The 23243-nt window shown below is 41.2% G+C and overlaps 1 protein-coding gene across 1 annotated transcript in view; it reads left to right on the top strand.

The window, feature by feature from the left end:
• klf12b (Kruppel like factor 12b) overlaps positions 1 to 23243 on the top strand; it is an 89128-nt gene that overhangs the window by 9939 nt on the left and 55946 nt on the right. The window contains exon 2 of the mRNA XM_019882338.1: positions 7825 to 7964. Within this exon, the coding sequence (XP_019737897.1) occupies positions 7931 to 7964 (34 nt within the window). The 5' untranslated portion in view covers positions 7825 to 7930. The remainder of the gene's footprint in view (positions 1 to 7824; positions 7965 to 23243) is intronic.

Below are 23243 nucleotides of genomic sequence, written 5' to 3'. Positions count from 1 at the left end.
GGCTGCAGTCGTCGATGTCTGATCTATGTGCGTCTGTGTGTGTGTGTGTGTGTGTGTGTGTGTGTGTGTGTGTGTGTGTTAAAGAAACTTCACTGGATGGGTTAAAAGTGTGGATACACAGCTTTAATTTCTCAGTAAATACTGAATTCATCTTAATGACAAAATGAAGGCACATACCGTAAGTAGGTCTTTATGAAGTCTCTTTCGAAGTAAATTGCTTGACATACTTAATAGCTGATGATAAATGTTCCCGATCATTTCCTCAAATAGTGACCGATCGGAAGTTTTTTTTACTCAAGCGCTCAGTATCAGGTGTCTATTCAGAGAATTTCGATAACGATACATCCGCAATCCAAATGATTCAACCCGATTATAGCACACTTATTTGTACTCATTATCACCAGAGTAGCAATAAATAAATAGTAGTACATAGAAAAATATCTATCTATCTATCTATCTATCTATCTATCTATCTATCTATCTATCTATCAAGAGAGAGAGAGAGAGCGAGAGACTTTTCTAGTAGTTTAAAATTTTTGGTATGGAGTAATCCAAAAGTAATAAAGTATTCCAGTTATTTTCATATTAGAGTACTTGAATTATGTTACTAAATACATTTGTTAACAGGTAAGTAGTAACTGTGTATTTAATATCACCATGGTCAAACGGTGATGAAATAATGCTTCCCTTTTACAGCATTGTTGCGAGCGAGAAACAATGCAGCCTGGCTCTCCCTGTATCCCCGTCACCAACCCCATCCTCGCCTCGGGTGAGAGCAGTGCCTGGGTTGAGTGACGGAGGAACCTATGTGAAGTGAACGCATAATGAGAGGTTACATCCTGTCTTACGTTTTTGCAGTAAGATTGGCAATGCTTGTCAAATCTCACAGATGAGTGCGCTTTTCATGCAAATTTTTTTTTTCTTTCATTAAGACCCGCCGTCTTCAGACATTGCTGCTGAGTGTGGCAAACTTTCAGAACGAAAAAAAAATCCAATTTATTTCAAGCAATCACAACTTTTTTGTCAAAAACTTCCAGTATTCCTCAAAAAAATTACTTGATTCTCAAAAATCCCCTAAACATTATTCTCAACTAATTCTGAAAAAAAGAACTGCCAATTAAATCTACGCTATGCAATTTAATTTTTTTCTTGAATGCTATGGCTTTTTGTTCTGAAGAATAATAAGAATAAGAAAACTTTATTCGCCTCACAATGGAGAAATTCCCAGTTTACAGCAGCAAAGTTATGAAAGAAAGAAAGTAGAAGAACAAAAAGTATAGGAGCTGCTGTAAAGGCAGTTGGAAAGGTTTTCCCTGTAATCTTCCATCTTTATTGCTGTAGACTCACTTAGAAAAAAATGCTTTTGACTACCGGAGATATTTTACAAACGAGGCAAAAGCTATGGGGCAAAAATGTCGAGGAACGTCTAGAAAATGTCTTGCAGATGTTGTGAGCAAGGCTAAATAATCCGACAGCCAGACGTCTGCGTGGCGTGGTTATGAAGCAGAGAGGTAACAAAGCAGATTCGAGACAGGTGCGGCCAATGAGGGAAACACCCATACTCCAGCCGGAGACTGAATAACGCAATACAAACAAGACAGGATCATGACATGAAAATCACTTTTTTTAATATATCGACTTTATTCGTGTATCATTATGGTGTTTATTCTTTTAAAATAACAACTTTGTGAATACAAGATTATTCTCAGAAAATTACAATTTTTTTTTCTCTTTCTTTTATTCTGTTAAAGAAACTTTATCCTCACAAATTAACCACTTTGGTCTTGAAACATTACACCTTTTGTCCTCAAAATAGTCAAGCATTTTCCGCTGTGATATTCACAAGTTCACAGCTTAAATATCTTAAAATTAAATTTTTCCCGTATTACAAGTTTTTTCTTTTAATATGACAGCCTTATTCTTGTACAATTCATATTTTTTCATGTCACATAACAATTGCATTCTTTTTTTATGTCTATGACACGGAACATGTGTTACGCATAGCAGAGGCCTGTATTGGCAATGTGACCACATCGTCCAGGTACTTTAGTGCCAGCGTTGTCCTTGAGGGGGATCAAGCCTGTGATAGTCACGCAGATGTCTTGGCTGCTGTTTCTCTTTTGGAGGACTAATCCATGTACTGCACCAACCCCCTTCTTAAAGAAACTCGGCTTGGCCATGTACTCCTCTTCCATTCCAGTCATTATATGTGCCTGGAAAACACAGTAGGGGGGGTTTCTTTTGTAGCGTGTCCAAAATTAATAAGAATATAAAGCAAAAGGCAATATTATGACTATGGCGATGCGTGACACAGTCGGTCAATGCATACACTGGCCCATGCGGCAAAGGACAGGGATCAAATCGTTTGTCACGAAACTCGCGGCTGTCAACTTTGATGCGTTTTGTGACGAGAATTTGGTTGGCGGGTCTGATCTTCCCCCCAAAAAAGCAGTGACGAGAGGCTGGCTTGGACTAGAAAGGCCCTCGAGAGGCAGACTGATGCCAAAACCATTTTAAAATAATTCAGAGAACACTTCCAAGTATGTCGCTGGCCAATCAAAAGCAGAAAACTTGATTGATGCACGAACATTTCCTTTGAAAGATACATTCAACTGTAGATGACCTTTTCGTAGCAGCCAGTGGATAAATTCAATTTTCAGAAATATCCGTAGCATTACCAATGTACAGTAAACTCCCACTATATTGCAGTTCAATAACTTCTAAAGTATATTTTTAAGCAACTGTCTTCATATGTTTTTACAGTACAAGGGCAAATCTGAAAAGAAGGTTGCTTGCCTTCAACGTAGTAGTATAGCAACATGCTTAGCAGCGCCAGAGGCCTGCATGCAGCATGTAATGGAAAGCAAGAAGAAGAAGACAAAGTCAGTGTTACCACAGAGTAGAGAGAATTTGCCACTGGGCATTGTAGTATTATGTTTGAATATGTTGCTTCTCCGTGTGTGTGTGAATCATCTGCTGAATAGTTTATAATTGCCGTAAAATCAATGCAAATTTCCGTTAACCTGTCCATGATGTTAGCATTAAGCTAGGAGACTTTTATAGATGGAATTATTCTGATTTGGTTGAACATTTTCGTGTTTAAGTACAATTTTTCTTGTCCGGTGCAAGTGTAGGCCAAAGCGCGGTGTATTATATGCATGAGTGGAGTTTGCGCCGTCGTGGGAGTGAACACAGTCAACTTGCTTCCTGGGCATTGAAAGCTGCTCCTCTCATCCCTTTTAATTTAGCGCAGGAGAGACGCGTGCTCTACATGGCAGAAGCAGAAACAGACTCCCTGGAGTCCATGCGGAAGATCAACACGTGCATAGTGTGTATATCAGGAACTACAAGCACACACCGATAGGTGTATGACTTAAATTGTCCAAGACTATCACAGATCACCGATGTGAAGTGGGCACGACGAGACAGTCTTCCACCCTGATTGTATGTGTCCGTGTGTAATTTTAAAGCAGTACCTGCGGTCGACAAAATCTGGGAGAATGAGCAACTATATCAAGTATCAAGTACAACTTTATTGTCAAATGTGCTGTACAGCACAGATGAAATTTCCTCCCTCTTAAACAGACAACAATGCACACGCCATTTCCGCATTTGGGCTACGGAGGCGTGCTAACTTCTGGTCACTAGCCCAACAAATTGTGCTCGAGTCAAACTCTTTAAAATATACTGGCAATCTGCTGAAATGACATTGTTACTACAAATGACGTATTATTTGCTCCAGTTATCCTAGTGCCTGCAACGCGATCAATTGTTCATTTCATGAGCAATTTGCTGTATCACAGTGCATGCACATGTACATGGAGGTGCGTGTGAACACTGACTTCCATGGCTTATTTTCACATCACCCCCGTCCTGAAAAACCTCCACTGGCTCCCCGTTCCTGAGCGTATTCAGTTTAAACTCCTCCTACTCACCGATAAAGCCCTTCACATTCAGGCCCCCTCCTACCTCTCCGACCTTCCTCACCCATACACTCCTTTCCGCAACCTCCGCTCCTCAAAGACAAACCACCTCACCATCCCCGTGACCAAGCTCAAAACCTGGGGGGACCGAGCCTTCTCTGTCACCGCCCCCACCCTCTGGAACGCTCTGCCACAACACATCCGCAACTGTACTGACTTCCAGTCCTTCTAATTATTTCTTAAAACTCAGCTGTTCTTAAATGCTTTTAACACCTTTTAATCTCTTTTACCCATTTTTGCTTTTTTTTTTTCTTCTTCTTCAAAATGTGTTCTTTAAAATCATGTATACCGTATTTTTCGGATTACACGTCGCGCCGGATTATAAATCGCACCAGCCAAAAAAATGAAGAAGGAAAATACATAGATAAGTCGCACTGGAGTATAAGTCGCATTTTTGGGGGAAATTTATTTGATAAAATCCAACACCAAAAATATACATGTCATCTTGAAAGGCAATTTAAAATAAAAATAAAATAGAGAACAACAGGCTGAATAAGTGTACGGTATATTAACGTTACATGACTGACATGCCTGGTAATGTCAGTAATGACGTAACATATTAAGAGTTATTCAGATAACTCTAGCATAAAGAACATGCTAACAAGTTTACCAAACTATCAGTTTCACTCCAAATCACTAAAGGCAATGAAATCTTCATCCTCGGTGTCACTTTTAAACAACTTCCCCAACTTGGGAGGTAGACGATGCGCTGCTTCCTCTTTTACGTCGCTTACGTCAGACTCATCGTCAATTTATCAACACAGGCCGAGAGCGCCCTCTTGTGGTTTAATGTGAAAATAACGTGAAATGACATAATCATGTGTTAATAATTTCACACATAAATCGCTCCAGAGTATAAGTCGCACCCCCAGCCAAACTATGAAAAAAAAACTGCGACTTATAGTCTGGAAAATACGGTACTTTGCTTGAAAGTGTACATTTTTATCCCGTGTTTTAAACTCTTGTAAAGTGTCATTGAGTACGATGAAAAGCGCTTTCAAAATAAATGTATTATTATTATAAAAGACAATCAATAATAAAATAATAATGACAAGCATGTACTACTAGCTGCAGGGTGAGGATAAATGTTCCCACGAAGCTTCGTAGCGGAGTGCCTCACGTGGACGGTGGGGTGAGCGAAGCTTCGAGACTCAAAAGAGATCGCCTGACAGACTAGCTTCGTCAATTCGGTTTTGCAAGAGTTAAATTGTCTCAGTGAATGTATAAACTTTATATCTCTTTTGCAGTACTGGCTCATTGGTTAACGTGTTAAAATAAAAATGGGAATAAACAAAAGCCTAAAGCTTGTACGCCTCTGTATTTTCCATCAGAAATATGTTGTTGGTTGCTGTGTATCGAGTCCATTTGTGCAACATGGCCAATTAGTGGCCTGGCATGCACATGACAGAGGTTTTAGCCGTTTGAGATGTATTGTTTGCACAACGGTGCTCTCGTGCATGTGAATGTTTTTGGTCATCCTAATTCGCGAATTCAAGAATTGTATTTCTATGTTGTGGCATCCAAGAATCACATTTACTCCTTCCGACTTGACAAACACTTCAGCAAAGTTGAGAAGCAGCAGCAATGGCCTTCCCTCATCAGAATTCTCGACACCTTCGAAGCAAGCCACTTTTTTTGTCAGTTTCTTTTAGAACCCCCTCCCTTTTTTTCTTTTTCTTCATCTGCATGCTTTCTCCCCTCAGCCCCTTTCCAACCTCTGCCAAGATTTCCACTCCATAGCCCAGACAGCCTCAACCTTGACTCAGGGCCACCCCATTCTCTCAGCAGCCAACTATTTCACCGACCGCAGCTTTAACTTCACTGCTCCGCCTCGCGGCACCACTCGGGGGTCTTTCTGGGAAACCGCGGTATGAGAGGAGAGGGGGGTCGATCAGACATCCAAGGCCCCCAAAAGACACATACGTCAGTGCAGGCAGTGGACTTGCAGGAGTCGTTTGGGTTCATTATGGCTGTTTTAAATGCTTCTCGGCATACATTGGAGGTGTAACTGATTGGACAGCCAACAGATGAAAAATGATACTGGAGATGGTTCAACACACTCATCCAAGAGTGTTGAGTATATTGGCTCTTTTTATTTTTTTTTAATCTGTCACATTGCTCTTCGGAAACTTTAAACTGCTGAATTCAGGAGTAAACTTTTTCGTGGGATTTCACAAACGATTTGGGGACGGGGCACCACACTTGGCTTTTGGCTATTCATCATCATTAGGACAAGTGATACAAATGTTTTAAAATAAATAAATACACACACACACACACACACACACACACACACACGTGTGAGTGTGTGTGTGTGTGTGTGTGTGTGTGTGTGTCCCCCCTCCCTCACCTCTTGCCTCTCTGAACTCAAAACATGGTTCACAACAAACTTTCTAAAATTAAATGCTAATAAAACTGAAATCCTCCTTCTTGGCACCAAATCCACTTTATCTAAAGTAAACAGTTTCTCCCTCAACATCGACAGCTCCTTAGTGTCCCCTTCCCCCAAGTTCAAGAGTCTGGGTGTCATCCTGGATAGCATGCTCACCTTCCACTCACATATCAACACCATCACCCGCACTGCCTATTTCCACCTCCGCAACATTACCAGACTTCGCCCTTCCCTCACCCCCCGTACCACTGCCATTCTGGTCCACAGTCTTGTCACATCCCGCCTTGATTACTGTAACGCTCTCCTCTTCGGCCTACCTCAAAAGTCCCTCCATAAAATCCAGCTGGTTCAAAACGCCTCCGCTCGCATCATCACAAAAACATCCTCCCAGCAGCACATCACCCCCGTTCTCCAACAGCTTCACTGGCTCCCTGTTCAACATCGCATCAACTACAAACTGCTCCTTTATACATATATGGCCATTCACAACCTGGCCCCTCCCTACCTGTCCGACCTTCTCCAGGTGCATACCCCCACTCGCTCCCTCAGATCCTCGTCTTCCCTCCGCCTGTCAGTGCCTCCTGCCCGCCTGAGCACCATGGGAGCCAGAGCCTTCAGTCGCGCTGCCCCAAAGCTTTGGAACAATCTACCTCCGGACCTTCAAAACTGCACACCTCTCTCCACTTTCAAGTCCCGTCTAAAAACACACCTGTTCAGGATTGCTTACAATACATAGCCCTTCCATCTCCTATATCTTATGATTTTATGTCTTGTTTTTATAATATCTTGCTTAACAATTTTTACATTGTATTTTTTATTGTCTGTACAGTGTCCTTGGGTGGCATGAAAGGCGCTTTTAAATAAAATGCATTATTATTATTATTATAACGTTGAGCAATTTCTTCATTCTTGTAGTTTAGGTTAACACTCTCTGGACCAAAGAATTCGGCCAGGGACAGAAAGGCCCAAATCTAGAAAGTTTCATCTCCAACCCATTGAGAGTGAGTCATTTGAAAGTTCTCACCCAAAGCACGCTATCAAAAGTGAATTTACAAAACATTCCCCAAATTCTGAATGCAGCAGGTCACTCCATCGATCCGATTGACTTGAAATTTCTCAAAAAACAGAAATTGGCTCTGACCGAGATTGAAATTCAAAATGTTCCTTTCCCCATCCACCCTCTCATCCGATTCAACCAGTTGATTTGCTGACATTCTTGCACTCCCATCAGTTTTCCACTTGTCAACAAAGAAGTTGGTGAAAGAGTCGTTTGTGCCACTTTTTGCTGACTCTGTAATATTTGTGGATTTGTGTGGATGAAGGGGAATACATTTGTGTGCGTGTTTTTTCTTTTGAGCAGCAAGGGCCCACACTAACCACCCTGGGGTCTTGTTATCCTCCCCTATGTCTGAGCTCTGGGGGCCACACTAATGAATCCTACCATTGCAGAAGCTCCTCCGGCTCCAGTCGGGATATCTAGAGGGCTCAACCACCGTCGCCCCCCTGCCGCCTCCTCCCCTACTCCACCTCGACCGCAGGTCCAGCTGCAGCGTGAATGAAGGCGGGCTGCGATGGAGACACCGAGGATGGTAGGTGATCGCACTGAATAATTGATGTGCCCAGTTCACTCAGGAACACCCTCAGAGTTTCTCTGCGCGCGCACACACACACACACGCACACACACACACACACACACACACACACACACACACACACACACACACACACACACACACACACACACACACACACGCGCGGCAATACACACCTTCTTTCACACTGATTGCAAGGAGAAATATGCCAAGATTCTGTTATGTGGCTGAAAAATGTGAATTACTGTTGACTCCCCAATGCTCACTGTTGAAATTTCTCCCACCCTCGCAGCTTTATATGATCTTGGAATAATTCCCTAGTCTATACCATTTTAACCAGGAGAGGAAGGTGAAACCATAATTTTAATTAGCATTTAAAAAGAATTACAACAGTTCTTTCCGGCTGACGTGATATTTCTCATACACAACAAATGATTAAGCACCAATTAAAAAAAAAAATGTTAACACCTATCATCCTATAAATTTGATTGACGTGAAATTTCTCAAAGCAGTAAAGTATAATCCCATCACTGGGCTGTGAATTTTCACCAGATGGGACCCCTGTTATTAAGCTCAACAGGTCACACCAGTCACGCTTGAAATTCGATTGGCCTGAAATTCAAAGACAACTTCAAGAATTGGTGAAGGTGTACAATGTGGTGCTGATCCAGCCTTGAGGGAGGTCTGCACGCTATTCAGTCATTCGAGTTTTATTACTCTTCCACCTTGTGTTACATTCATCATTTTTCTTTCCTGATATTAAACTTAACAAAGAAGGTTTTTGTCCATTCCAAAAATGTCTGATTAGCAAATATGAACCACTGCACAAGAATCCAAATGGTGAGTGAAGTCAGTCTGATAACAAAGCCAAACAAGGCAATGTGAATTTTAGCTTGTTAGCTTACTTGTGAGTTGAATGGTGGGCCTATGTGCAAGAAAATCTGAAAATAAGAAGTAGTTTATTATGTCTTATTATTGGAAAATAAAGAAACATTACCTCCTAATGTTCCACTGCCGTCGTACTGATTTGAGGAAACACACCCCGTTAATGAGGCCCAGTGAGACAGGGCACTGCAGCTCTCAGAACACTATTGACCATCATAGTTTTAGTGTTATTGATAGGATGCCATAGCACCAACGCACAGAGGCCATAATCTTGTGTAAACCAGCGTAATATTCATAAAATGAGTAGTTACGAAGATAATAATGTGCACTTCTTTGTTTCTGTAAAGTAACCAGTCAGTATAATATCTGGCACTTTGACACCACTTAAAAACTAAGCTGGTTCAACTCAGCTTTGCTGCAAATTGTTATCAAATTGGAAATATTGCTCACTGTTGTCATCAGAAAACATTTATGAACTGTACATAAACTGTTTGATGTTGTTGCCATATTTTTGAGACAGTGTTATTTTCATGGCATAAAAGTCAAGGCCATGCGAGTTAGCTTTTGGTTTAAAAAAACAAAAAAATAAAAACAAAAACAAATGAAACGTGACATGCAACAGTACTTTTTCTTCCTTCTTCTCAGTGCAAGCACTACGTACAATGCTAAAAGAAGGAACCTACAATTCCTGACACTTTGTATGGAGCGTTAAGTCCTCAAAATACAGTAGGTGTTGTATGTATTTGACAGTAAACATTTATTCTTCTACTTTTACCAGAGCCTTTTTTTACACAATTATCTGTACTGGTACTTATGTAAGTACAGTGTGAGTATTTTTACCACTTCTGTTAGTAATAAGTGTCACATAAAAGCCCCAGCTGTACCTAATCCAGTGACCATGAAGATTCTGAATGTATGGCTTTTATTTTTAGAGGCCATGGGGAGGTGGGCTTGCTTGGATTGTGCATGCGTGCGTGCGTGTGTGTGTGTGAGTGTGTGTGTGTGCGCGTGCGTGCGTGAACACTTGTGGAATGCCCCCCAGCAGAGGGAAGACTTTTTGTGTGTTTATGGGAGCATTTTGGCATGAAGAGGAACGGTCCTGCTCCACTGAATAATAGAATAACGGCAGGATGCGCTGCGGCAGTGGGAATATCCTCAGTCAGTGGGTGAAAAGTATACCCTAAACTTCAAAAGTCCCCCCCACCATTCAAACCATCATCACGCGAGCCGTCAGTGGGCCTCACGAGACCTCATTTCATCCGGCACCAGACGATTCACAGTCTAGGCAGACAAGTCCAGTCTTTCAGTGCCATGATTGTAATTCACCAACTTTTTGTGAAAAAGTAACCAGAGTGAATGTCACGATTGCTGAGCTAGCAACTGGCGTTACCTGTCGACTGGATAAGCTGTCGTGTGCTTGACATTTTTCAAGCAGGTTTCTGGTTCCTGTCTTTGTTCCCGTGGGCTTGATGGAACTTTTAGCCTGAGCAAATTTTTGTGAACAAAGGACTTTAATTTGGATCTTTTGTGACAGACAAGAAGAACAGATGAGGAAAGATGTGGCCTGCTATGTTTGCATTTCGAGCTAGCCAGTCACATGCTCATCACTTGTGAAACAGGTTTCTATTTCCTGTCTTTGCTTGTTGGGACTCCAATTAGAAGCTGGTACTGCACAATTTTCTGAAAGCAAAGGACATTATTATAAATCTGCTGTGACCAGTCTGTTGCCTTTAAATCCATCTGTAGACTTCTCTGTCAGCTTCACGCATTTACTGTCGATTGGCTCGGTGTCATTTGCTTGTCGCATGTAAGTCAGGTTTCTACATTGTGTCTTCATACCCATTCACATTGGCGCTCACTAGCTTTTTTGTGAACGAAGGACTTTGATTTTGATCTTTTGTGACCATTGCGGTCCACGTAAAAGCTAAGATCGATGTCCGCAGATGACAGAACATGGTTGTGTTTGTATTCACACTCTAATTAGAAGAGCATGTCCCGAGGAACATCTCGCAAAGCCTGTGACTCATTCGCTGACAACCCAAATGTGAGAGCCGCAACTGTGGCAAGTTTTTTTTTTTTTTTTTCCATCTTTTCTTTCTTGTGGTGAATATGAAGCACGAGCATTCCTCCCCGGGCTGCGCATTAGGCCGGATGCCATGCACCTTCGCCCACATGCCTCCCACCACCCGGCGCCCATGTATATAAATATATAGAGAAGGCCCAAGCTGCAAGCATGCAGATAAAGACTCATCTCATTGATGTCGCAGAAGCTCGCTGGGTGAAAAAAAAGATATGTCTCTGACAAATCAGATTAACCAATATGAATGCGAAGCGTCAGATATTACATGCAAATGTGCAGATACAAGTGTGCGCGACTGTAACACCTGTTGGTACTTGGAATGTACCTTCAAGCAAAAACAAGGAAACATGTTTATGATGACCTCTTTGAACGGCACATCATTTATTATACCCCAACAGAGGAAGTTGATTACATCACCATTTCTGTTAGTCTGTTACTTGGCAGACTGATGCAAAAGTGCAATGTGTCATTTCCAGTGGAGGAGTGAATCATCAGCCAGTCAAATTTGTATTGTAGTTGTTAGTTTGTGGTAAAATGCAACTCTTACTACTAAGGCTCATTATAATGAGCACTACGTGAATACATTATGAACAAATCAAGATTGTGTCTATATGTGCCTTGTAATTGATTGCGACCTCTCCAGGATGTAGTGCGCCTTCACCCCTAAGTCAGCTGGAATAGTCGTCAATACCCTGTGACCCTGAACAAGGTAAAGGACTTGTTGGTGTTTGCCACGGGGCAGTACGCAAGGGCGACAGCACCCTGGTGCAGGCTTTCCCATATTTGGAAAAGTCTGCATAGCAGCCTACCAGGAAGTAACAAGGGGGCTTTACCTGCTGGTTGGTCTAATCCTTTTAGACCTCTGAAATCACTTTGCCACCGTCTGTCTTATTGGATGCACCATCTGACATTACCACAATGCCGCTCTTGGGGTGTATTCACACCAGAACAAAGCTTTGGTCCGCTTGTTTGATCCACCTGACATTACCACAATGCCGCTCTTGGGGTGTATTCCGCTTGTTTGATCCATACCAAAAGTGGACAGTAATTTTTTTGTCTGGTGTGGTTCCTATTCACAATGTACTTTTTGCAAGTGAATTAAATTCCGTCAACACATCAAAGCATTGTGATGATCGGTGCGCCCATTGGACAGAAATGATGAGAACGGCACGCAGAGCACAAACCTGGAAGTGGAGGAAAACCTGCATTTCATACATGCTGCAGCCTTGCTCTACATTTTTGCGATATTATTAGAGCTGCAAAATAATTGTTTAAGAAGTGTGCTCAATGGCAGTCACCAGAGGTGGTCAATTTACAAATTTTTGCTGGTCCGTCATTCTGTACACACTGAACTGGTTGACAGCCAGTCACAAGGTAAACATATACAAACAACCATTAACACTCACAACCTAGGGACAATTTAGAGTGTTCCATTAATCTACCGTGCATGTGTTTGGATTGCGGGAGGAAACTGGAGTACCCGGAGAAAACCCACACAGGCACGGGGAGAACATGCAAATTCCCCACAGGAAGGCCAGGGTCCGGAATCGAACCCATGACCTGCACTGCACTGTGAGGCAGACGTGCTAACCAGTCGACGACCGTGCCGCCACTTACATTTCACATACACTTATTTGCCAATCTAGTAATCTGTAAAGTACGGCGAGAGCACCTAAAATGCCCAAAAATGTAAATTTAAAATCTTACCTTAAGCAGAAAAGATTAGAATCCAATCCAAGTTTCTGGCACTCCTACTCCTGTCTCTAAATGCTCCTGGTCTTTTTCTCCTTCTTCTTCTTCTTTCTTCATTGACAGACTCCATCTTTTTGGTGTATACTGCCACATTCTGTAAAAGAAGCACAAAGTGTTTTCATGTGAAGTCAATGGAAGCAACCCTGCTTGTATTCAGCCCCGCGGACAACCACATGAGACAGGCGGTGCGTGTTTCTGTCAATCATCACCAAAACAGGCATCAGTCAGTGACGGACTGAGAGTTCCGTCAGTTCTTGACCCGGTTAGTGATAATTACACTGACGAAAACCCACTTCAGTCAGTGCTTGGAACCTTTTCACAGTTCGGTGCCTGCAAATTCACTTGTTCACAAATCTTTTAATTTTTTTGGGGGGGTGGGACGGCAAACCCAAACCAAGTTTTTGCGGAAAACAAAGCACTTGTGCATATTGAAGAAACTTTGGCGTTAAAAAAGAAATAAAATAAAAATAACATTGCTGTGCAATTATAATAGGTGTTAATTATATGTGGGTTTTCCCTATTCACGGGCCAGCTCGGTCCCTATCCCGGCAAAAAACAGGAGTCCATTGTATTTTTTCTTCCTTTGTTCAGATTTGAAAAATATTTGTCAACATTTTTGGACAAATATTGCATGAAGCTTGAAGACTAAATTCAGGCCGATGCGGACAGTGATACAGTCAAACCTCGGTTTTCGAACGTCTCTGAAAATCGGTTTTCGACCCAAAATTTCGAGTTTTTTTATGCCTCGGATTATAACCGAAAATCGGTTCTCGACCAAACTGAGCACACTTGACTCCTCTCGCCTTCCTTACACGAGGAAGTGACGCTTCCTCGTGTAGCGTTCTATTGTGAGCAGACGTGTTCGATAGAGATATTTTTTTAAATGAACGTGGTTTCAGTTTTCAAGCAAGTCGGTTTTCGAACAGCCTTCTGGAACGGATTATGGTCGAAAACCGAGATATGACTGTACATGCCAAACTGTGATATGCAAAAAAGAGGATGAGAATTTACGCCTCACTCTGTTATCTGTTTTTTATCAGTGAGGAACAAGACTGTTAAATGTGCTGGGAATGATGAGCTCGGCCTGTGCTAGCTTGTCTTGCACTTTTTACCGTCCCTATGAAACGAACTATCCACCAGCCCCCTTTTTCACCAGCACCTCAAATGAGATCTCCCTTTCCCGGCCTGTTTCTTCTCACTCTCTTTGTCTTTTGCCGTTTTCTTGCTGCCAGACCTCCACTTTACAAAGCCCCACTTCCTCCCCCTCCCTCTTCCCTCCTCACGCCTTGGCAATGGGTCTCCCGGAAAGGTAGAGAGCCTCTGTGCGGTGAAAAACCCAGCGCAGCATCACAAGGGCCAGGCTGGCTACATGTTCAAGTGCATGCAGCCAAAAGAGGCTTTCGAGGACATGTTCGTGAAAAGGGAGAAAGGGAAGGCGCGGGGGTGAGGGGGAGTCTAAAACAAAACAACCAGCGTTGTCATGACCGCATGTCCATGTACGACTTGCAAGCGGCAAGGGAGAGATTGCGCAGCGGTTACATTCAGCCAGATCCCACAGGGGGATCAATAGGGAACATCTGGGGCTGGGGTGGACAGGGCAGCTTTTGTTTGCAGGACTGACACCTCACCCACATTCTCTCCATGCAAGGGAGGAAGGAGGAATGGTTTAAGGCGGGGTGGAGGTTTTTATATTTCCTTCCAAGGGAGATTATTCAGCATCTAGAAAGATCGTCATTTATCAGAAAATGGGACAGGAGCAACTTAATAGATGACATTTCACTATTATAGATTTTTCAACTCTGAACATTGTAGGTAAAGTACAGAAAGACCTTCCGCTCTAGGCACACATCTTCTTTGTGAACAAATACTGTGCAGCTCAGCCTCTGGCGAATGGACACCGTGGATAAAGATATGATTTTGGTACTACATAAAAAGTTTTTAGGCGGCCCAGTGGTTGAGTGGTTAGCGCATCGAACTCACAGTGCAGAGGTCGCGGGTTCGATACAGGCTCCGGCCTTCTTGTGTGGAGTTTACATGTTCTCCTCGTGCCTGCGTGGATTTTCTCCGGGTACTCCGGTTTCCTCCCACATTTCAAAAACATGCATGGCAGGCTGATTGAACACTCCAAATTGTCCCTAGGTGTGATTGTGAGCGCGGGTGGTTGTTGGTCTGTGTGCCCTGCAATTGGCTGGCAACTGTTTCAGGGTGTCCCCCGCCTATTGCCCGAAGACAGCTGGGATGGGCAGAGTGAGGATACCCCCCCCCCAACAAAAAAAATGGTGCTGAAATTGAATAAAAATGAGTGTTATTTTTTTTTTAAAAAAACAACTGAAACTTCATTGTACATTATAAAACTAACTATAATTATAATGAAATGTACTTACGTTTCATCAGTATCAATTAATTTCATCGACAATATTAGCATTCATGGTTTATTTGAAATATATTTCGGTCTTATTGTCTGACCATAACGAAAAAGGAAGGTTGAGCAGGGCTTTGGGAATTGGTCGTTTACTTGGGAATTGTAGTTGACTTTTTTTTAAATCTTGCACTCAACAAATACCCCATTTATTAAAATAAGGTAATTTTAAAACTAATAAAAACTAAAATTAAGCATTTGGGGGAAAGAATTGAATAACAACTACCAAAGGCACTTTAAAAACTAATTAAAAAAAAATAACTGGTTAAAAACACTAAAGTCAAAATGCAATATTAACCAACTATAATGAAAAACCCGAAACTATTGTAACACTGATGCTGTGAGGGAAGGAATCATATGTCCATTTTTGGTGTTTGAGGTGGGGTACACCCTAGTTACCCTGACTTTCGTCTATGTAGAGCCGAGTAGATACCACCAAATGGAAAAGGGGATTCTGGACCTTTGCATGGCCTCTCATCAAAAATGAGCCTCAGACTTGAGTCTGCGTCCCCGCACCAGTGATGATGAGTCGCAGCATTTCTTCAAGCCAGCCAAATGTCTGTAGCCACTAGCCAACACATGTTGTCTGTGATGAATTTACTCTTTCTCACTCTCTCTCCCTCACACCCATTTTACTTCAAAGTTGAAATGGAGAGAAATAATGTGCCCAAATAGGCTTTTTTTTTTTTTTTTTTTGCGAGAGTGCAATGGAAAAAAAGATGTGGAGAGTGGATGAAGTGAAAGTAAAAAACAGTTGGAGAGATGGAGGGGAGGAACGGTGAGGTAATGAGGCCAGCGACTGGCTTTACACCTCATCTCGGTTGAAACTAATTGGGAGAGAGCTGCAGGGCACTCATTTGAGCACTCTGCTGGGTAAATGTAGTGCAACCATCTATGAAGGGTAAATCAATGTATTACCTCTGCCTACACCTTGCTTTTTTTTTTCCTCTTCATTCTTCGCCTTCGCAATAAGATATGCAGCTAATAAAAATTCAATTGACTTGCACTGTGCTTGTGGGCATACAACTATCGACCCAAGTCGTACTGCTGAGAAGTTCTACTAGTTAGCAAGAAAGAAATGCCGAACCACCAAACCTTGAAAGTCTGTTAAAAAGTGTTACGTTATAAATTGTCTGCATATTCCAGGTGTTGTGACTTCTTCAGTGGTGTGTTACATGCGTTATCTTTGGCCTTGAAAGAAACAAACACAGAAGAACATTGTCTAAGACTAAAATTAAGATTAGCCAGGTTCATTAGGGCCATGGGCCCTATTCTTATGAGGAAATGTGTTGTAATATTACAAGAAAAAAAACAATAGTTACAATGAGGGAAAAAAATGAAAAAAAAGAATAATTACATGATCATGTTTTTTTTTTAGCCTTTTATATGAGTGCTCACCATGAAGTTACTTTCGTGTAAAAACTAAATTATAACATGAAAAAAATACTATTAAAATATAATAAAATACACAAAAATAAATAATTAAAAAAAATAAAAAAAGATCACATAAAATACAGCAATACACACCAACTACTGTATGTCATGCGCGTTTTCTTCCATGGTGGTATTCTCCACAGTGAGAGAAATGAGTAACAAAAGTACATTGCTACCCCTTGCAGAGAGCCCAAAGGCAGGCTGAAGAAGGGAGCCAGAATTTGGGAGGTCTGAGGTAGGATTTATCCACACCCTAAGGCTTGGGGATAAAGTAGGCCTTCACAGACTTGCATAAGAAAGGAGTTGTACACACACACACACACACACACACACACACACACACACATACGCACACACACACACTCAGAAATTCAATGACGTCGAGAGACAAAAATGAAGCGCATAACCATCAAATGATGCATTGTTGATCATAACATATTTTGCAAATGTGTGTTGAATTTTCTCATCCCGCCTCTCATTGTGCTACTTGGAGGCTCCTGATCTGCACTGTTTAGCCCCGTATGCCCCCCCCAACCCACTCCTCATACTCTCTTGTGGGATGTGGCTCGCCGCTCAGCCTCCTGGGAAATAGCTGCGGATAAGTTATTCAATTACAGGGCCATTATTGGCCCGCTTGCTCTCTGCGGACGTCGCTGATGATGATGCTGTGATTACATCGCCGCTGCTCCTTTCGGGCTCTCATAACCCACAGACCAGTAGGTGCATTCTTGCACTTAAACATGTTCAATTTGTGGTGCTTTTGTGTGGCAATGCAAATCTGTGAAGTCAAGAGTAAGTCAGCAAATGTAATCGTCTCAATCACGAAGCCTGACAAAAAAGGCAGAAAATGATGTCCTCCAGTCAAATAGAGTGATACAGCGTGCCCCTACACAAATTATCTGGCAAAGCAGTGTATTAAAATACTTAAACTTTTAAATGAAAAAAAAGGTTGTCCAGCTCTAAAAATGCGTACCTCCCGATGGACATCGATCGAGAGAAGAAGGGAAGAGTCAAAGGCGGGAGTTGAACTTAAAAGAGTCAGTGCCACATTAATTATTGAAGTGGGGGAACATAAACATTTTGACCTGTTATGAAAGCAATGGATTACTGTATACTCGTCTGTTATCCAGGAGGTTCCTTCCTGGGTTTGGAGGTTGATGTCGGATGATGGGAGCAGACCATTTGTAACCCTGGCAGGAGGAATGGTTCCATCGTGACTCAAATAGATAAGAACAGAAAATCTATTCCTGTAACCAAAACGGTGAAGCTGTTTTTTTTTTTTTTTAATTTTGTCTGGCTATTTTTAAGATACCATGCTACTTCATGGCTCATGAAAGCCTATTTAGGATCATAACACCGTACCATTTCTTATTTTGTCTGTCATGTTCCACTCTGCCTTTTTTTTTTGTTTGTTTTCAGCACCAGCCGAAGTGGAGGGTGTGCCTCTTCAGCAGTGCACCTGTTTGCCATTTCGTTTTGTGTACTTTTGGGTGTTAAATTTACCTTGCCACTTGTAAGCACTTTAGGTTCATATTTGGTTTTCCTGGTTCTTGGTCACCAGCGATTTCGGTTCGTACTTTGTCGGTAGTTTGTTTTTCTATAACCCTGTCATTGTCGTTAGGGCGTGGGGTCCATCATGATTCAAAGAGCAAAACAAGAAAACAAAGTCATGGAATGTCATATTTGTTTTTGACCCGACCATTTTTTTGGGGGGGGGGGGATTCCTTATTTGTGATTAAAATAGAAAACAATTCAACAACAATCTAGCATAGTCATATTTAATTTATTCATCTGTCATTGCGCAGGCTACTGTACTTCCTGATTAATTAATTACAGAGTTGTGCTTTCTGCTTCGATTTTTATTTATTTTTTGGCCTGGTTTTGCTTTAACTGCTAGTCACAAGGCATGGCTCTCGGATTGTTTTTTTCTCCTGGAATTAAAGGGTTGGCTTGACCAATACATAAGGGGGGCTAAGAAACAAATTTTTACATATATTTGAATATTAAATAAAATGCGGAAGGGGCAATTTGTGATTAAAATAGAAAACAATTCAACAACAATCTAGCATAGTCATATTTAATTTATTCATCTGTCATTGCGCAGGCTACTGTACTTCCTGATTAATTAATTACAGAGTTGTGCTTTCTGCTTCGATTTTTATTTATTTTTTGGCCTGGTTTTTTGGCCAAATTTTTACATATATTTGAATGTTAAATAAAATGCGGAAGGGGCATAATTCGAGGCTACACACATTTCTGTTGGCTCTACAGCACCCCCTAGCCTCGATGTAGTGCCAGCCCTGGACAGTCAGATCTGTGCACCTTAAGGCCACTTTTGTCTTGTCTGGCGGAAATCTAAGCCTGGATGGTTTTAAATTTCTTGAACTTAAACAAAACGAAAGCAGTAGTTATGGTGTTTGGTCCCAGTGGCCTTTGTGTATCCCACCATGTTGACTTGGGCCACCTAGCACCTTATCTAAAGTCAACAGTCTCGAACTTGAGTTACAAATTAAACAGTGATTTTGAAATTGACCGGAAAATTGCTGCTGTTGTTGAATCCAACTTTTCTTTTCCAAGTATTATTTTAGGCAGGGGGCTAAAGTAAAGCCTCTCCTTTCACAAAAGCCCTTGAAAACAATAATCCACGCCTTTGTTACATCTCAGCTGGGTTTCTGAAATGCACTTTACTTTAGAGCCAGCCAGTCCTCCCTCAAGTCTCCCCAGTTGGTCCAAAATACTGCTGCTCATCTCCTGACTGGAGCTTATGGGAGGGTGCACACAACTCAAGTTGTAGCCTCCCTTTACTGGCTCCCTGTACATTTGAGAGTTCATTTTAAGATTATTTTATTTTATCCTCCACCTCTACGTACCTCCTCCTCTACGTACCTGCCTCAGGTCAGCGGACCAGATGCTACTGGAGGTTCTAAGGACTAAGTGGAGAGTCAGAGGGGGCCAAGCTTTTTCCGTTGCTGGTCATTCCCTTTGGAATGAGCATTGAAGATCTTTTGTTGTTTTGCCGGATGACTCTCTGCATCATTCGCGGATTTGTTGTTTTATCAGTCCTGATACACAACTGACCTGACATTAACTCAAGACTCTTCATGTGCTTATGCCCAAAATGTACATTTTGTTAACGTGGCTTGGTTGCTGTAGTGTTCGAGTGGCTCCAACTACACGAGACAAATTCGTCGGGTTTTTAACATACTTAAGATAATTTGGGTTGTCTGTCAGTTTCTTAGTGACTGACTGTTTTGTGGTTTATGGAGAATCATTTAAGACAATAGGACGGTGCCATATTTCACTTTATGGTAGAGGACAGTATTCATGACTCAGATGGGAAAATAAGAAAACAATTGTGGGAATTGATACTTTGTTTTTGTTTTCTGTCCATTTCTTAGCTAGCAGGCTACTTCCTATTTAATGAAGGATGACAAGAACAATAGACATATCACTTTTGTTAGTTTGAGGCAGGCGAAATGATTGATGACTGCCAAACAAAAAAAAAAATTGAGAACCATCTTCTGTTTTTCTGTCTGTTCACTCGCGAGCAGGCTACTTCCTGGTTCATGGAGGATCACTTCAGACAATGGGACGTTTCAACATTGTCACTCAAATGGCAAGAAAATGTGTCACCTCTGAGAACACAAATGACTAATGAGAACCAGCATTTGCTTGTGTTCTATTGTTTACTGCATGCAATATTTAAAATTTCTGTTTGTGTATTAGTGTCTAATCAATTGTCACAATAGCTTCTGATCATGGTCACGATCAGCTCTTTACTTTGGAAACATTGTTATTGGCAGAAAAAAAAGAAACAATGCCACTTGAGACAGAAGCAGGGAAGCCGCGACGCCTCAGCACGCCAACACACGAGCCCTCCCCACACACACAGACCCCAAATCCAAACACAACGCTTCTCACGGGACAAGTGAGGTGCTCTTTAAAGTGCTGCCATGATGGGTCTGCCCTATCTAACCAGTGCAGACCCACAGATGCCCTCCCCGGGGGAACAGGCTGAAGGGGTGCAGGGCAGCGGGCCTGGAGCCTCATCTGCTCTGCCCAGAATACAAATAGGTCACACATACGCACACACGCACACGCACATGCACACACACACAAACACACACACACACAAGCATGCTGACCACGAACAAGAAGGGGTTCTGCCAGCTGAATTCCTCCATTAGCAATGATGGGAAGGGCCATCTGGTGTCAGTGTGGTGAAGCAAGCAAGTTAGCATCACACACACACACACACACACACACACACACACACACACACACACACACACACACACACACAGCAGATTGGATGTTGTCTTATCCCAAAGAGAGGACAGTGCGAAGGAGTATTTATTAGGGCCATTCTGAAAAGGAAAAATAGAATTGTGCTTTGGGAAAAAAAAGTTTACGTTTTTGATGGAAAGTTGTGTTTTGAGAAAAAGTCACAATATCATGAGAAAAAAAAATATTTTTTGTCCAAAGAAAAGGCAACAAATGTATGAGGAAAAAAAGCCACATTATTATGCGAAAATAAGTTTTAATCTTAAATAAAAAAATTGTATTTGATAGAAACGGTCTTATTCTAATGAGAGCAAAGTATTGTCTTTAGAAAAAAAGGATTTTTGAGAAAGCAGTCGTCCATTCAAAACATCACAAACACACAGAATCAGAATTGTCAGGAATTTGGAGAGTTATAATATTATAAGACAAAACTTTAAAAATAATTCCATTTTTAATTGTTATTTTCTTTTTTTAGGTAAAGCTTGAAAACTTACCAGAAAAAGCCTAAAAGGTAAGATAGACTCCAGACTCTTGAGAGGAAAAAAAATCATATATTTTGGGACATAAGTTAAAATTGTGTGAGAAAAAGTTCAAATCTGATCAGAAAAAGATATTTTTACTGAGCAACAAGTTAAAACCATGAAAAGAAAAACTAATATTTTATTCAAGAAAAAATGATGCAAAATTCTTGAAAAGTTGCAATTTGACAAAAAGTTATTGCAGATTATGTTGTGATTTTACAGGAAGAAAAAGTCAATCTTACACACAATAACACATTTGTTATAGAAACACATGTGAACATACAAAACTAAATAACATTCTAAACATATGATAATAATCTAAAAGTAGGCTTAAATCTTAAATAAAAATAGTGGTCTTTCACAATGATCAGCATAGCAACATCTCACAGAAGCTCTGTTTCTCAATTATTTTCTGTTACGCCCCTTGGAAGAAGAAAACATTTTATACACCCCCCCCCCCACTCTCCAAGAAATCGTCTCATTTGTCAGTAAAATTGTTGTAAGTACACCTCTTCATAGCACTGTATCCTTCTTGAGAATAAAGAAAACAAGAAAGAAAATAAAATAATTATAGATCCACTAATAACGAAGAATAACTTTATTAACATTGTTTTTTAGTCTGTCGTGGAAAACATTTTAAGTGCATCAATATGCCTGAAATAAAGAATAAAATAAAAGCGAGCGCCATTGCCACCTACTGTGGTAGATGTGCAATTACACTTTGGTCTTGTCGATTGCATAGTCCCACAATTTGAAAAGGACTTCAACTTTGTAAATGTTGTCTGACGATTGCATTTGCATTCGTGAAAGAGTTCTCTCATTTGTGAGTTCTCTCATTTTTTTTTTTTATCAAGGTTACCATAAAAGTGACAACAGAGAGCATTTGTTAAGAATACTCCATTAAGAAGTTGTGAAACCCAATGCAAATGAGCACTTACCAGCATCACATTCTTACGCTTTTATGAGCGAGAAGAACCCTTCCTGAGACGAGGGACGGAATGTGCAATCTCAGCACCCAAAGTTTACAATCCACTCTAGACATTGTTTCCTACTGTGTTGCACCACCGCGCTCACCCTATGCGATGTTTGCCCTGTTTTGGAAATTCCGGGGAAAGAGAAAAACTTGAGTCACGTTAAAAATAGACATTGTTTAGCTGTGATGTCATCTACGAGCTCTGAAGTTTTTGTTTCCTTTTCACTGCCATAGTGGATCGCGGGAAGAAGCTTATTGTTTGTTTTGGCTTATCAAAGACCCTGGCCTGTTAAAGAATCAGGGAGGACATAAAAAGTTATTTAATTAAATGTATGCTCTCGGTATAAAACAGAAGGACAGTTGTGCAGAGTTTGAACACACCTTCAAATATGTCCCATGGGTAGTAATGAACACTAATAAAAAAGTCAGATCTTGATTCTGGAAGGAAAAAAAGAAAAGCTTCTGAGAAACTTGTAGGATTTCAAGAAAAATAAACCAATAAAATGATTCTCCTAATTTTAAAATAATGAACATGTGACAAATGTAGAGGGAAAATAAGTTAACAGCTGACAAGATAAAAAGACACACACACACACACACACACACACAGATATCGATGTATGTTTATGTACAGTATGCAAATCCTGTCAATCCTCCATGCATGTTATACAGTATTTTTTAATGCTGAAATCTAATTCCTATTATCCACATTTGAAATTCTTTATTCTTGTTCAAAACGACTAAACGTGAAGAGCTCACTGAAATCAGAAGACTCCGCCTGAAGGTACTTCATGTTGCAGACATGCATGGAAACTTGTGTGGTGTCCAAGACCTCCACCTGCATAAAGTGGCGTCTGGATAAGCGCTCTGCCTTGTTTGTGTGTATGTGTGTGTGTGTGTGTGTGTGTGTGTGTGTGTGTATGTGTG

This window comes from Hippocampus comes, unplaced genomic scaffold (genome assembly GCF_001891065.2).
Source record: "Hippocampus comes isolate QL1 unplaced genomic scaffold, H_comes_QL1_v1.1 scaffold111, whole genome shotgun sequence".
In the NCBI taxonomy this organism is placed as follows: Eukaryota; Metazoa; Chordata; class Actinopteri; order Syngnathiformes; family Syngnathidae; genus Hippocampus; species Hippocampus comes.
This window is presented reverse-complemented; position numbering and strand designations above follow the sequence as displayed.